This window comes from Leptodactylus fuscus, chromosome 2, assembly GCF_031893055.1.
Source record: "Leptodactylus fuscus isolate aLepFus1 chromosome 2, aLepFus1.hap2, whole genome shotgun sequence".
Taxonomy (NCBI): Eukaryota; Metazoa; Chordata; class Amphibia; order Anura; family Leptodactylidae; genus Leptodactylus; species Leptodactylus fuscus.
Window position 1 is genome coordinate 219,553,099 of NC_134266.1, and position 12,294 is coordinate 219,565,392.

General features: G+C 43.6%; 1 protein-coding gene across 9 annotated transcripts in view; it reads right to left on the bottom strand.

Annotated features, from left to right (window-relative positions):
* The window catches only part of IKZF4 (IKAROS family zinc finger 4), a 29,742-nt gene extending 17,658 nt beyond the window's left edge, over positions 1 to 12,084 (bottom strand). For all 9 annotated transcript variants that reach the window (XM_075265659.1, XM_075265663.1, XM_075265662.1 and 6 more), the window contains exon 1: positions 11,692 to 12,084. In XM_075265659.1, the coding sequence (XP_075121760.1) occupies positions 11,692 to 11,724 (33 nt within the window). In that variant the 5' untranslated portion in view covers positions 11,725 to 12,084. The remainder of the gene's footprint in view (positions 1 to 11,691) is intronic.
* Between the last annotated feature and the right edge of the window lie 210 nt (positions 12,085 to 12,294).

Here is a 12,294-nt window from a genome sequence, read left to right on the forward strand (position 1 = left end):
GGGGGGGGGGGGGGGGGGGGGCGGAAGAAAAAAAAAACGCTGCAAAGGAACATAAAAACGCTTGTATAAAACCAACCTGACTGGAATGAACAAATAGGTGTCACATAGCTGAAAAACAAAAGCTCACTGTAAGAGAAATGCTACCCACAATTTACCACAATATCTTCATCCGGATGGGAAACTGATCGAACTGGTTGGATATTCCTGACTGAGCCTATTGTTTTATCAGCGGCTCTCTCAGAAATCTTTAATATTGGCACATCGATGTTGAAAGCAGTCATCTTTAGGCTACTTCCTACTTCCCTATTTTTAAAAATGACAAGGCATAAAATACAATGTCTGTAGAGCATTTCAGAATAAACTACTGCCAAACCTGTAACATCAGGATGCAGATTTTCTTTCAGGGAAAAAAAAAAAAAAAAAAAAAAGCAACACAGAGAATGTTGTATATTGGAAAAAAAAAAAGCGGAGAGGCAAAAAACAAATCTTAAAAAAACAAACAAAAAGAAAAACACCATCATAATTTCTTGTTGAATAAGGCTGCGTTCACATCTGTGTTGGCATCTCCACACATTATCAGTTATTGTGATCCGTTGAAAGATCATATAACAGATTAGATTAGAAGAGGCGTAACAAGCACCAAAACTAACTGCACCGATTACTCAGGAACAGCACGGGTTAGAGAAAAAAATACAACTGCACTAGAATCAGTGAGTGGCACCTATTATAGAATGCAAAAAACTGGAGTTTGTGGTGAAAGGCTCTCTTTAACCCTTTTGAATCAAGAGTACAGCAAAATTTCTTCTTTTGGAATGAAACATTCCAAGCCTGACTGTCTTACATTGGCTTTTTTTCTGTAATTTTTTTTACCATACGCTTCTCTATAGTACTAGAGAAAAAGACCCCAATTTGTATGGGGTTTTTTTATGCTTTGCCTACTTTTCAGCATTTAATCTAGGTTGTTTTTTTTTTTTCAGTGGTGACACAAGAGCCATTTAAGGGATTGTCCAGGGAGTAGTAAATTAGTTACCTGGTCATGGGGATTCTAGCGGTATTAGCGGTATCACGACCCCCAGGTCATGTGATACAAAGCAGAGTTCCACCATCATCTCCCCGATCTCACAGGTAATGATTTACTTGTGCTATGAGGGCTGGCTTTAATATACAGCCAGCCCCCCATAGTGAAGGGCAAAGGGGAAGAGCTCAGGAGAGGAGGGGGCAGAGCGATGATTCAGAATGATAATATACAATATCATAGGTAGTGTCATGAACTCGCCACGTACAGAATAAGCACATACCAATTCCAGCCCTAGCAAGATATAATTTGTCTATTGTGATACTCAAACAGCCTAAAAAAAAAAATAGAGGAAGGGTGCGGATGCAGAGGAGCTTCCACTGTCTCACCCTAATGTTGGTGTTCCTGAAAGTTACTTGTATATATCATTGATTGGATTTGTAGCCAGGGACAAGGGCACTAGGTGAGAGAACTCCATGTTATTTTTCAGGTACGTGAAAGAACTCCTGTCACCACCATAGAGAGATTTCCAGCAGTTCTGATTATTATGTGTAAGGGTTTGATATACTGTCAAGCCTCTCTGAAAAATTCTCCCCTTTACCCCCAGACCACATTTTCTGTACCATATCAACCATTATCTTTGAGAAGACCACCACTCCAGAAGACCACTGGTTTTATGACATTTTGGGTGGTTGTCTCAAAGAGGTTTCACTGTATCTATATTAGTTCTTAGATATTTTTTCTTTGATCTTTATTTTGTTATATTTTTGGAAATATAAAAAAAACAAAAAAACTTGATAGCCATTAAAAAGGTATCAGCTACTGAAGACTAACTCATAATGATGACAGATTACAATGTTTCGGAACTCTCGGCTCCTTTCTCAAGTAAATTTAAAACATTTCAGAAGGATGCATATTTATGTACAAAAAGGGCACATAGGGTGTTAGAATTCCAAGAAGAAGGGGGGGGGGGGTTGTTAGTAATTGGTAAGGACAATGTAAACACTTAAGGTCCTTATCAGTTCACAGGTTTCTGTAAAGTGACATAAAACCATGTGACAAATTTAACCCCCTCTCCAGTGTTTGGAGCAGGGTCATGAATTTACACTCATGAATGCGTCGTTCTCTCTTTGATCTGAAATTCCCTCCCAAAACTAAAACTTTCATGTGATCAGTCATATTATGATCCTCATTGCAGAAATGTTTTGATACGGGGAGGTCCAGTCTTCGTTCTTTAATTGTATGGTGATGTGAGTTCATCCGCATTCTAAGTTGCTGTCCGGTCTCTCCAACATACAGATTATCAGTGGAACATTTGATGCATATTATTAAATACACTACATTGGGTGTGTTACAGGTGAACGTACCTGGGATTTTATATTCTCTGTTAGAGTTTGGTATCTCGATCCTGTCAGTGGTCAGTATGTGCGGACAGGTTTTGCACCTTACCTGTCCGCATGGAAATGTTCTTTCCAACCCACTGGCTAACACGGTACAAGAACGAACGTTATATTTTTGGTGACATTTTGTGGTCAATTACTAAATTGAGTTATGGTCTCAGGTTACAATGGTGTCAACTTAGAATGGTTGCCCTAGAACCAATGAATACTGTTACTCAAGGGACGACTATATCCATTAAAGTGAGTCCACCACTGCCAAAATTGCTTTTCTTTTGCGATTTCCACCAAACGTCACCTCCTAAATAGAAGCATTAACATGTTGCGTGGAGGGTGATGGGCTGTGAAGAAAGTGGGTACTGTAGCAAATGTAGGCAAACCCCCATATAGACGAAACCTGAACTCCATCTAAATGCAGCTGCTTCAGTGATCAACTGAATGGTACAGGAGGAGCTGCTGAAACAGCCACAGGTCAGTTGTTAGGCTGCGTTCACACAGAGATTTTTGGTCAGGAAACTGACTCAAATTCCTCCTCCAAAAAAAGCCTCACCATACAGTCCTATGGTGAGGCGTTTTTAGAATGAGGAATTTGAGTCAGTTTCTTGACCAAATTCCTGACCTAAAAACTCTGTGTGAATGCAGCCTTACAGTAAGGGAAAGCTGAGTGAGTCCTTATGTTTACAGACATCAGTCACTTCAAAGGAAATGTAGCATTAAAGGGATTCTACCATTAAAAAACTATTTTTTCTAGGTAGCACGTCGGATATAGCCTTTAGATCACCTTTGGAAGTGATCTCTGCCGCGCCGTTCGTTCGAAATACCGGTTTGTACCAGTATGCTAATTAGTTCTCTCGCAGCGATGGGGGCGTCCCCATTGCTGCTCGAAAACAGACTGCAGCGCCGCCTCTATGTTCTTCTGTATCCTCCCCTTCCTTCTTCAACTTGATGTCGGACGCCTGCACAGTACACTCTGTTCAGCGAACTTTGCCGAACGTACTGCGCATGCCTGCGGCCATAGTGCCGGCACCGCAATTTCACACATTAGTACGTTCCTCAAAGTCTTCGCCGAACAGAGCGTACTGTGCAGGCGTCCAACATCAAGCCGAAGAAGGAAGGGGAAGATACAGAAGAACATAGAGGCGGCGCTGCAGTCGGTTTTCGAGCAGCAATGGGGACGCCCCCATCGCATCTCCTGCGCTGGGGGACGCCCCCATTGCTGCGAGAGAACTAATTAGCATACTGGTACAAACCGGTATTTCGAAAGAACGGCACGGCGGAGAGCACTTCCAAAGGTAGGAGACGAATAGCCTAAAGGCTATTCCGACGTGTTACCTAGAAAAAATAGTTTTTTAATAGTAGAATCCCTTTAAACAGAGCACACTCAAGCAGGTTCAGTTTGTAAAAGCAACCACTAGAGGTCGCAATAACTCTTGTAAAAGTATTTTACAAGTTGAAAATGAAGTCCCTGGAGCATCAGTGTGTGAGCAGGGCCAGAGAGGCTGCACTTTATTCTATTGCAGCATCTATTACACTGCTCCTCACTAATGCCAGAGAACAGGTTAATAGATGCTGTTAGCAATAAACCTGCTAAAGCTGCTGTGTACGATAGCAGAAATCTGGCGGTTATGGCATTGCTCTGCTTCTGAGTATGTTCCATATGTAAAGCCCCAACATGCACCATAATAGTACAGAGGTATTATGTATTATGGTGCATGTTGGGACTTTACATGTGGCACATACTCAGAAGCAGAGCAGGTCATGTCGCTTCTTTTTCTCTGCTAGCAGAAAAAAAAAAAACTAGTACCGTATTTTCCAGACTATAAGGTGCACATAAAATCCTACGATTTCCTCAGAAATCGTAAGTGCGCCTTATAGTCCGGTGCGCCTTATATATGGAAGCGGCGGCACACGAGGAGTTAAGCGGTGGCCGCTGGCAAAGTCTGCCTGCCGCTTCCATACATTGCAATGGGAGCGCGCTATTCAAATAGTATTCGTTCATCTCTAACTTCAATTGTAACTTCTTACAATTGAAGTTAGAGATACGCGAATACTATTTGAATAGCGCGCTCCCATTGCAATGTATGGAAGCGACAGCCGCCGGCAAAGTCTGCCTGCCGCTTCAAACGATTCTACCATTAAAATAAGTTCTTTCCTCAGACCACGTCGGAATAGCCTTAAAGGCTATTCATCTGCTACCTGTTACCATAGTCAGCCGCCGCCTTCTTCCTGAGCTGCGTCCGCCCCTTCTGTGTTGTCTTCTACGGGCCTCATGGATGACGCATACGCAGTCGGCTCTAACAGGCTCTCGCAGCCAGAGCCGACTGCGCATGCGTCATCCATGAGGCCCATAGAAGACAACACAGAAGGGGCGGACGCAGCTCAGGAAGAAGGCGGCGCTGGTAAAGGTAGGAGACGAATAGCCTTTAAGGCTATTCCGACGTGGTCAAGAGGACAGAACTTTTTAATAGTAGAATCCCTTTAACTCCTCGCGTGCCGAGCGCTTCCATTCATTTCCATCACATATAAGGCGCACCGGACAGCGCTGCGCCTTATAGTCCGGTGCGCCTTATAGTCCGGTGCGCCTTATATATGGACCTAGGCAGGACTATAAGGCGCTCATGGGCAATGCGCCTTATAGTCCGGTGCGCCTTATAGTCCGCAAAATACGGTAGTCTACATAGACTATCATTGTATGGAGGAGGATTATGATGTGGATTCCGCTGTCAGAATCCTCCTCCATGTCCCCGTGTGAATACTTGGAAATATCCATTTAACGCCTAATAGAGTACCTAACCTTTTCTACAGCAAAAAAGAAAAGCCAAAAATGACTTAGAAGTGGTGATAAAGGGTTTGTCAGTCGAGATAAAAAGTCTTTGGGAATAGGGGTAGAATATCTTAATTTTAAAAGAACACGCATTCCTCACTTCACCGTTCCCTTGCCACCGTTGTTCCAACACTTATCCATTCCCCGCTGGTCCAATCTCCAACACAGAAATGCCTAGAAATAGGAGCTCAGTCAATGACTGGTGTCAGATCCCTGAGCCCATGTACCCTAGCCATGCTGGTACACAGACCATCGGAGTACTTCATAGGTAGGTATGGGTACTTTTGCAATTTCATGCAATTCCCTCCCTCCACACGTTGTATGAACTCAGAAAACCCCCTTAAATTTCACAGGCCAATGACCAAAAAACTTTTTCTTGACTAATACGCTATTTCCATGTATTTTTGTGCGCTGAAACTGTAATTGACCTCCAAATTTGTCTATCACATCTCAGATTTAGACAAAAGCCCCACCCCCTTTTCATTATTGGAAGCGCATCTAAGCCAATCAGTGCTAAGCTCTATTTTACGTATCATCTCCCAATGTAATTACACATCTAATTCATTTACCAATCATCGTAAGTCGATTGGTTAAACGCCATCTTATCCTGGCTATATAAAGCCACGTACTACTGCGTAAGGTCTGTTCCTGCTTTAGATTAGATTTTCATTCAGTATTTTTTAAAATGGCATCCCATGCCGTTCGTGGTTGTGTTACATCTCCAAATTCCTTTTGCTATATATGTGGCGAATTTACTGGTAAAAAAACAAAAACAAAACAGCGGCCTGTGTCTGAGTTTGTTAAGCGAGTGTATTTTGCCTACTTTGGCATTAGACTTGGAGATCAAGTCAAGACTTGGGCACCTCACAAAGTGTGCTATATTTGTGTTGAAGATTTGAGAAGATGGTCGAAATGAAATAAGAAGGCTTTCAAATTTGGCATCCCGATAATTTGGAGGGAACAGAGAGATCACCTTTATGATTGCTATTTCTGCTGCACCGACGTTAGTGGTTACAATTCCAAGAACAAAAAGAATATTTTGTACCCAAACCTTCCATCTGCCATTCGTCCAGTGCCTCACAGCAAAGAAATTCCTGTGCCTCAACCCTCTGTATTGTTAGAGATGCCTTTGGATACAGATTCTGCCAAAAGTGATGGGCAGAAAGGTGAAACGGATCCAGAGTTTGAATGTGGTTGGAGCGCTCAGCCCCAGTTGTTCTCCCAAGACGAGTTGAATGACCTAGTGAGGGATTTTGGACTTAGCAAAGAAAATTCAGAACTACTGGGTTCACTGTTTACAAGAAAAAAAATCTATTGGTCGAACATCAGTGTATTTTTATAGAAAGAGAGAACTCAAGTTTACTCCTTATTTTGAACAGGAAGAAAACCTGGTGTTTTGTCATGATGTCCCTGGATTGATGACTGCTTGTGGTATACAGTATGAAGCAGATGCATGGAGGCTCTTCAGTGATTCCTCCAAAAGAAGCTTGAAAGCTGTTCTGCTCAATAATGGCGACCAATATGCTTCTGTTCCTGGTGCTCATTCTATGTGTCTTAAAGAAAGTTATGAAAATCTTCAACTAATCCTAGACAAGATAAAGTATCCAGAACATGAATGGGTGCTCTGTAGAGATGAGTATCAGCCGATCCGAACAGCACGCTCCATAGAAATGAATGGATGCACCTGGTACTTCCGTTTTGACGGCGGCCGGCCGCTTAACCCCCTGCGTGCCGGCTACATCCATTCATTTCTATGCGAGCGTGCTGTTCGGATCGGCTGATCCGAACAGTACTCGCTCATCTCTAGAGCTCTGTGGAGATTTAAAGGTACTGTGCATGCTACTAGGTCAGCAGTCAAGATTTACTAAATTCCCATGTTTTTTGTGTGAGTGGGACAGTAGAGCGCAGACCTTCATTGGATAAAAAAAGAATGGCCTGTTCGTCAATCCCTTACTCCTGGAGAGAAAAATGTTCTGCGGAGGAGCTTGGCTGATCCGAAATTTTTTTTGCTCCCTCCTCTTCACATCAAATTAGGCATTATGAAACAATTTGTGAAAGCCTTACCTAAGACTGGACCATGTTTCACATATTTGTGTGAAAAATTTCCTCACTTCTCAAAAGCGAAAATTAAAGACGGTGTTTTCGTTGGGCCCGATATCCGAAATCTGATGTTTCATGTTAACCTTGAAGCGACAATGGCAGAAGATGAAAAGGAGGCATGGAAAGCATTCAAAGATGTGGTAACCAAGTTTCTTGGAAATCACAAAGATCCAGACTACGAAAAAAATCATTCAAAATATGCTACAAAAATTTCAAAATCTAGGATGTCTGATGAGCCTCAAACTTCACTTTTTGAATTTGCATGTGATATTTTTCCCTGAAAATCTTGGAGCAGTTAGCGAAGAACAAGGCGACGCTTCCATCAGGATATCAAGGAGATTGAGAAAAGATATCAGGGTCTTTGGAACGTTGCAATAATGGGAGACTACTGCTGGTCGCTACATCGAGACCAACCAGAAAAATCGTACAAGAGGAAAAGCAATGTACGCAGTTTTACTGGCAAAAGAATTTGAAAATACAAACAGATGTAAAGTAATACCATAACAAAGTGATACAATGTTCATTATAAATGTTACATTTTCAATTTTTCTATTAGAAATTTCATTTGTTGCGCGTGGTATCCGAAATAACGGTTGAGGCCAATTAGAAAAAAAATGGTGGGCGATACCAAAAAAACTAATTGCAGATTTGTGATCAGCACCTAAAAAACATTTAAAATCACCTTACCATACAAAAAAGTTTTCAAAAAGTGTTTTTTTTTGTCGGCCTGTGTTTCCATTGAGCTCTAAAGAAAGGACAACTCCAGTTACACAACAAAAGAACGTCGGGTTGCCTTGCATCTCCTTCACTAATATTAGTGAATGGAGTCGCAAAGCAATTGCGATTGTTGTAGCGCACTAGGGGTTGCAATGCAACTTCGTTCACTAACATTACTGAAGGAGTTGCAGGGCAACCAGGTGATCTTTGGTTGGACAACGGGAATAGAGGCCAAACTTGCCGTGTATTCTTAGCTATAAATCTGCGGTGTTGTGACTGATGATATAATAAAGACCTACACCGCACCAACAGCAATCCGAACAGTAAGACCGCAATGGACAAAATGCAGTTGCCATAGCAACTAGAGAATCAACTGAAACAAGCAGGTCTCGCTGTCTGCCCTACATAAAGCGGGCGGTCCGGTGCTTCAACCAGCGCCAAATGCTGGGGACTGTGCTGTCACTCATAGCACTGGATTCTGTGTCACTGCTACAGGACAGGGGACACACACTGGATGGCAGATGACAGCTCTATATGTACCACATATCTATTGGCAAAAGGCACAAAGCTATGGCTATAACGGGGACAGCTTGGAAGAATCTAGAGGGGAGCAGTGGGGGGCACTGTTGTACCTATGAAGAAAGTTAGACAAGAAATTTGCAATTATTTGTGAGGGCAGGGGGACAAGATTTTAACTACTACTATTGAGGTGTGCTAGATCTCACCCGACCCACAAGAACAAGATTACACATGAAATCGGCAGTGCATTTGTTGGCTGCTGACACCACACACCGGCCTTACATGACAAGCCATCAAGTAGAATCAGGGCTCATGTCTATTGCAGTGATTCAAGTCTGTGCATTGTATGAAACCCTGCTGTCTGCAAATGGGTATCTTGGGATAGACTGACAACTCGAGTTACAAAATGCTTCATATCAACCCTGCAGATAGATCGGTAGGGGTCACCTGAGGGTGTGTTCCCTTTGTGGATTAGAACCCCACTGCCAAGAAAGCACAGTTTTTCTCACTATGCAAGTGAGCCCTTTGGAGCAAGGAGGGCGCCGCCATTGCTCCAAAGATGTAAGCAGCCACATTCTCAGGGCTCAGGATCTGAAAGAACGAGCAGAATTGTTATATTTTCAGGCTTCGATTACAATCTTCGCCTCTGATAGAAAACAACATGAGGCATAATCAGGGAGGAATCTGGTGTCGATTTTTAGGTGCAGTGTGAACATACCCTTATAGTATCATGTCTATATGTAAAGGATCCCAAATGTTAGTGAAAACACATTCAAATCTGAAGATTTACCATGGGTTGACAATGTTATGTATTGGGGGGGGGAGGGGGGTACTCAACATTACCCTCTATGTAAGACATTGCTGAAGGAAGGATCAAGCATGATCAAGAAATGCAATCCTTTATACTCAAAGGAAACACGCGACTAAAAGAGGATTCTGGAAGAAATGAAATCAACATGTCAAGCATACAGGATTATGACGGTGTCGGGTGAAACAGCCATCATCCACATTTACTTTATGTGTATGACCCAAATGCAAATAACTAATGAGCACACAGTATCAAAAGCTTAATATCAGCCAGGGAAAAAAAAATAAATAAATAAAACTTTCCAGGAATTGTGAAATATTTATATCATAGAGGTAAGTGACTTGTGACATTTAACACATCATGCATAAACTCTAATTGGTCTGATCAACATTGTCATGGAGTTCTGATACAAGAAACAAACCCATCAAGGGAACAATATGGAAAATTCTTTAAAGCTATAAAGAAAACCACAACTCATTTCATAAAAAAAAAAAAAAAACAACAGCAAAATTCTGCAGTTTATAGTACAGGGCCGTGGTGGCGAACCTATGGCACGCATGCTAGAGGCGGCACTCACTCAACTTGTTTATGCAGTGCAGTGAATGTATTGGTACAGTAAAGTTGTGCATCCCCACACAACCCCTGTAGCAAGGAACCTTCACCACCTCCACCAATTCCAAATATCCTCCCATAGTTGCCGCTCTAATGAGTCTGGCACCAATGGAATCTCTTCTCTAGCCCTCACTGTCCCTGAGCAATCAGTGTTGCTAGTTTCAGTACCTAATATCCTAATTTGGCTCTGTACTGTCAGGTGGGCGGTCCCAGTCCACCTGCACTAGCCCAGGATGTCAACAAAATAGTACAGACCCGAATTAGTATATTGGTTGATGAAACTAATAGCACTGACTGCTCAGGAATGGTAGGGGGTAAAGAAAAAAAATCCCAACTGTGCCGAAATCAATGTAGGGAAGCCTATTGGTGAAGGCAAAGAGTTTGAGGAGATGGAAAAGGTTGTCCTTACAGTGGAGCCATCTTGTAAAGATAACCATTTCCACATAAAGTAACTGAGGATCTGACTTCTTGTCCACAGAAAAATCACTAGAGAAGCCACTGCAGAAAAAAAACATACCAGCGCTAGAAGGATCTGCATGTAATGCTATAGGAAGGAATCTCTTTATGAAACCCATAAGCCACATCACTGAGAAAAAGGCCACATTTACCTGATGTCAGATGAAACCATAGTTCTGTGCAGGATGTAGACAAGCCCAAATATGAACTAATACCTCAAGGATATCGACCTTTCTTGCAAGATGCAGTCAGGCTTTGTTATGTTTGTTTGGAGGGTGCTGGTACTAGTAGGGTACAGGTAAGGGGGTACTAGACAGCCTGCCTAATCTAACTGTATGGGCGTCACTAATTGGCTGATTTAGGTGCTGTGCATTGTCACGTGACTAGCACATTGTACACACTTAACTTGAAATGCTGACATGCCTCCCCCCATGGATTTTGTAGGTGTGTGAGTGCTCACTTTATCAGCAGTCTGCACCATACATTACATGGGACTACCTGCATCCCGCACACACTACGGGTCATCAGGTAAGCGTGGCCTTTTATACAGATATATCTTCTTAATACTCATATTCCCCAATAAGACACACGGGCTAGGGCTGGCTTCTTAGAACATCCTTTTCATCAATCAATTTGTCTCTATAAAGACAATAAATGACGATCCCACTACAAAGATGACCAATGGACTCAGTAATAGCCAGTGCATGACAATATATAGGGCACACTGCTAGACTATCCTCACCAAATACCTCCTGAAACCTGATCAAAAAGAACACAGTGTGAACAGCGCCCATCAGAACACATCACAGTGGTAAGTCAGGATACCAGTATGAACAATACCTTATAAGAATAAGCTGAGCCCTACAGATGGATATGAAGTGGAGAGGGTGCTGAGGCAGCTGTATGAGTGCAGCTGTGAGGCCACAGAGGCATGTGAGGACAGCAGGGCTGTGTAGCAGACATTACATAAGGCCACTAGCTCCCCTCTGACTACTAGTCGTACAGCCGGGCACTGTGCCACAGGTTGCTGCCAGTACTGTGCCCACACTGAGAGGACAGACACATCTCTGCAGCATCCTGTACAGTCACTGCCAGCCAACAGCACAGCTGCCACAGCGAACACACTGAGGGCCGAGCGCTGGGCCTGAGCGGTCACACAGACGTCTCACGCAGCGAATGGGTTAATCAATACAGCTATCAATGCGGCCTGTGCTGCCCCGTCTGCCCCCCTCCCGGCTCTCACCTTTCTGGGCTCCTCCTCCTCCAGGAGCTTCATTCACGCCCGGCTACTCTAGTAACCTGGAGACTTCGTCCCGCCCGCTGCGGGCCCCGCGGTGTCCGGCGGCGACTTTACCGGAGCTGAACCGGCCCCGGCGACAACTTCCGGGGCAGCTGCCAGGCGACAGGGATGGGAGACGAACGCTGAGAAATCCAAGAAAACCTAATCAGGCAGGAGCAGGCGAGCCTGGATCGAATCGAACGAGGGAATCCTGCAGCCATGCTGATGTAGCCCGTCACAGCCAGGTGTTGTGGACATGGCTGACGGCTCTCCAGATGTGCTGACAGGAGGAAACCCTCTCCCGAAGGAAGCGCTCCTGCTTTCTGTTATCGGGATTCTCTCCCTTATCTCTGACAAGGCAGGAATAGGGACGTCAGCTAGGACTGTGCAGATGAGCTGTAGTTGTTACCAGCCTGCTGTCCTAAGGCTACTTTCACACCTGTGTCACAGGATCCGCAACCATACAGAGTCTAAAGTCACAGATGACAAAGTCCTGTAGACACATCCAGCAAAATAGCAAAGAAAACAATGGCTACTCATCGGACCCTGCTAGGCTGAGGCTATGCA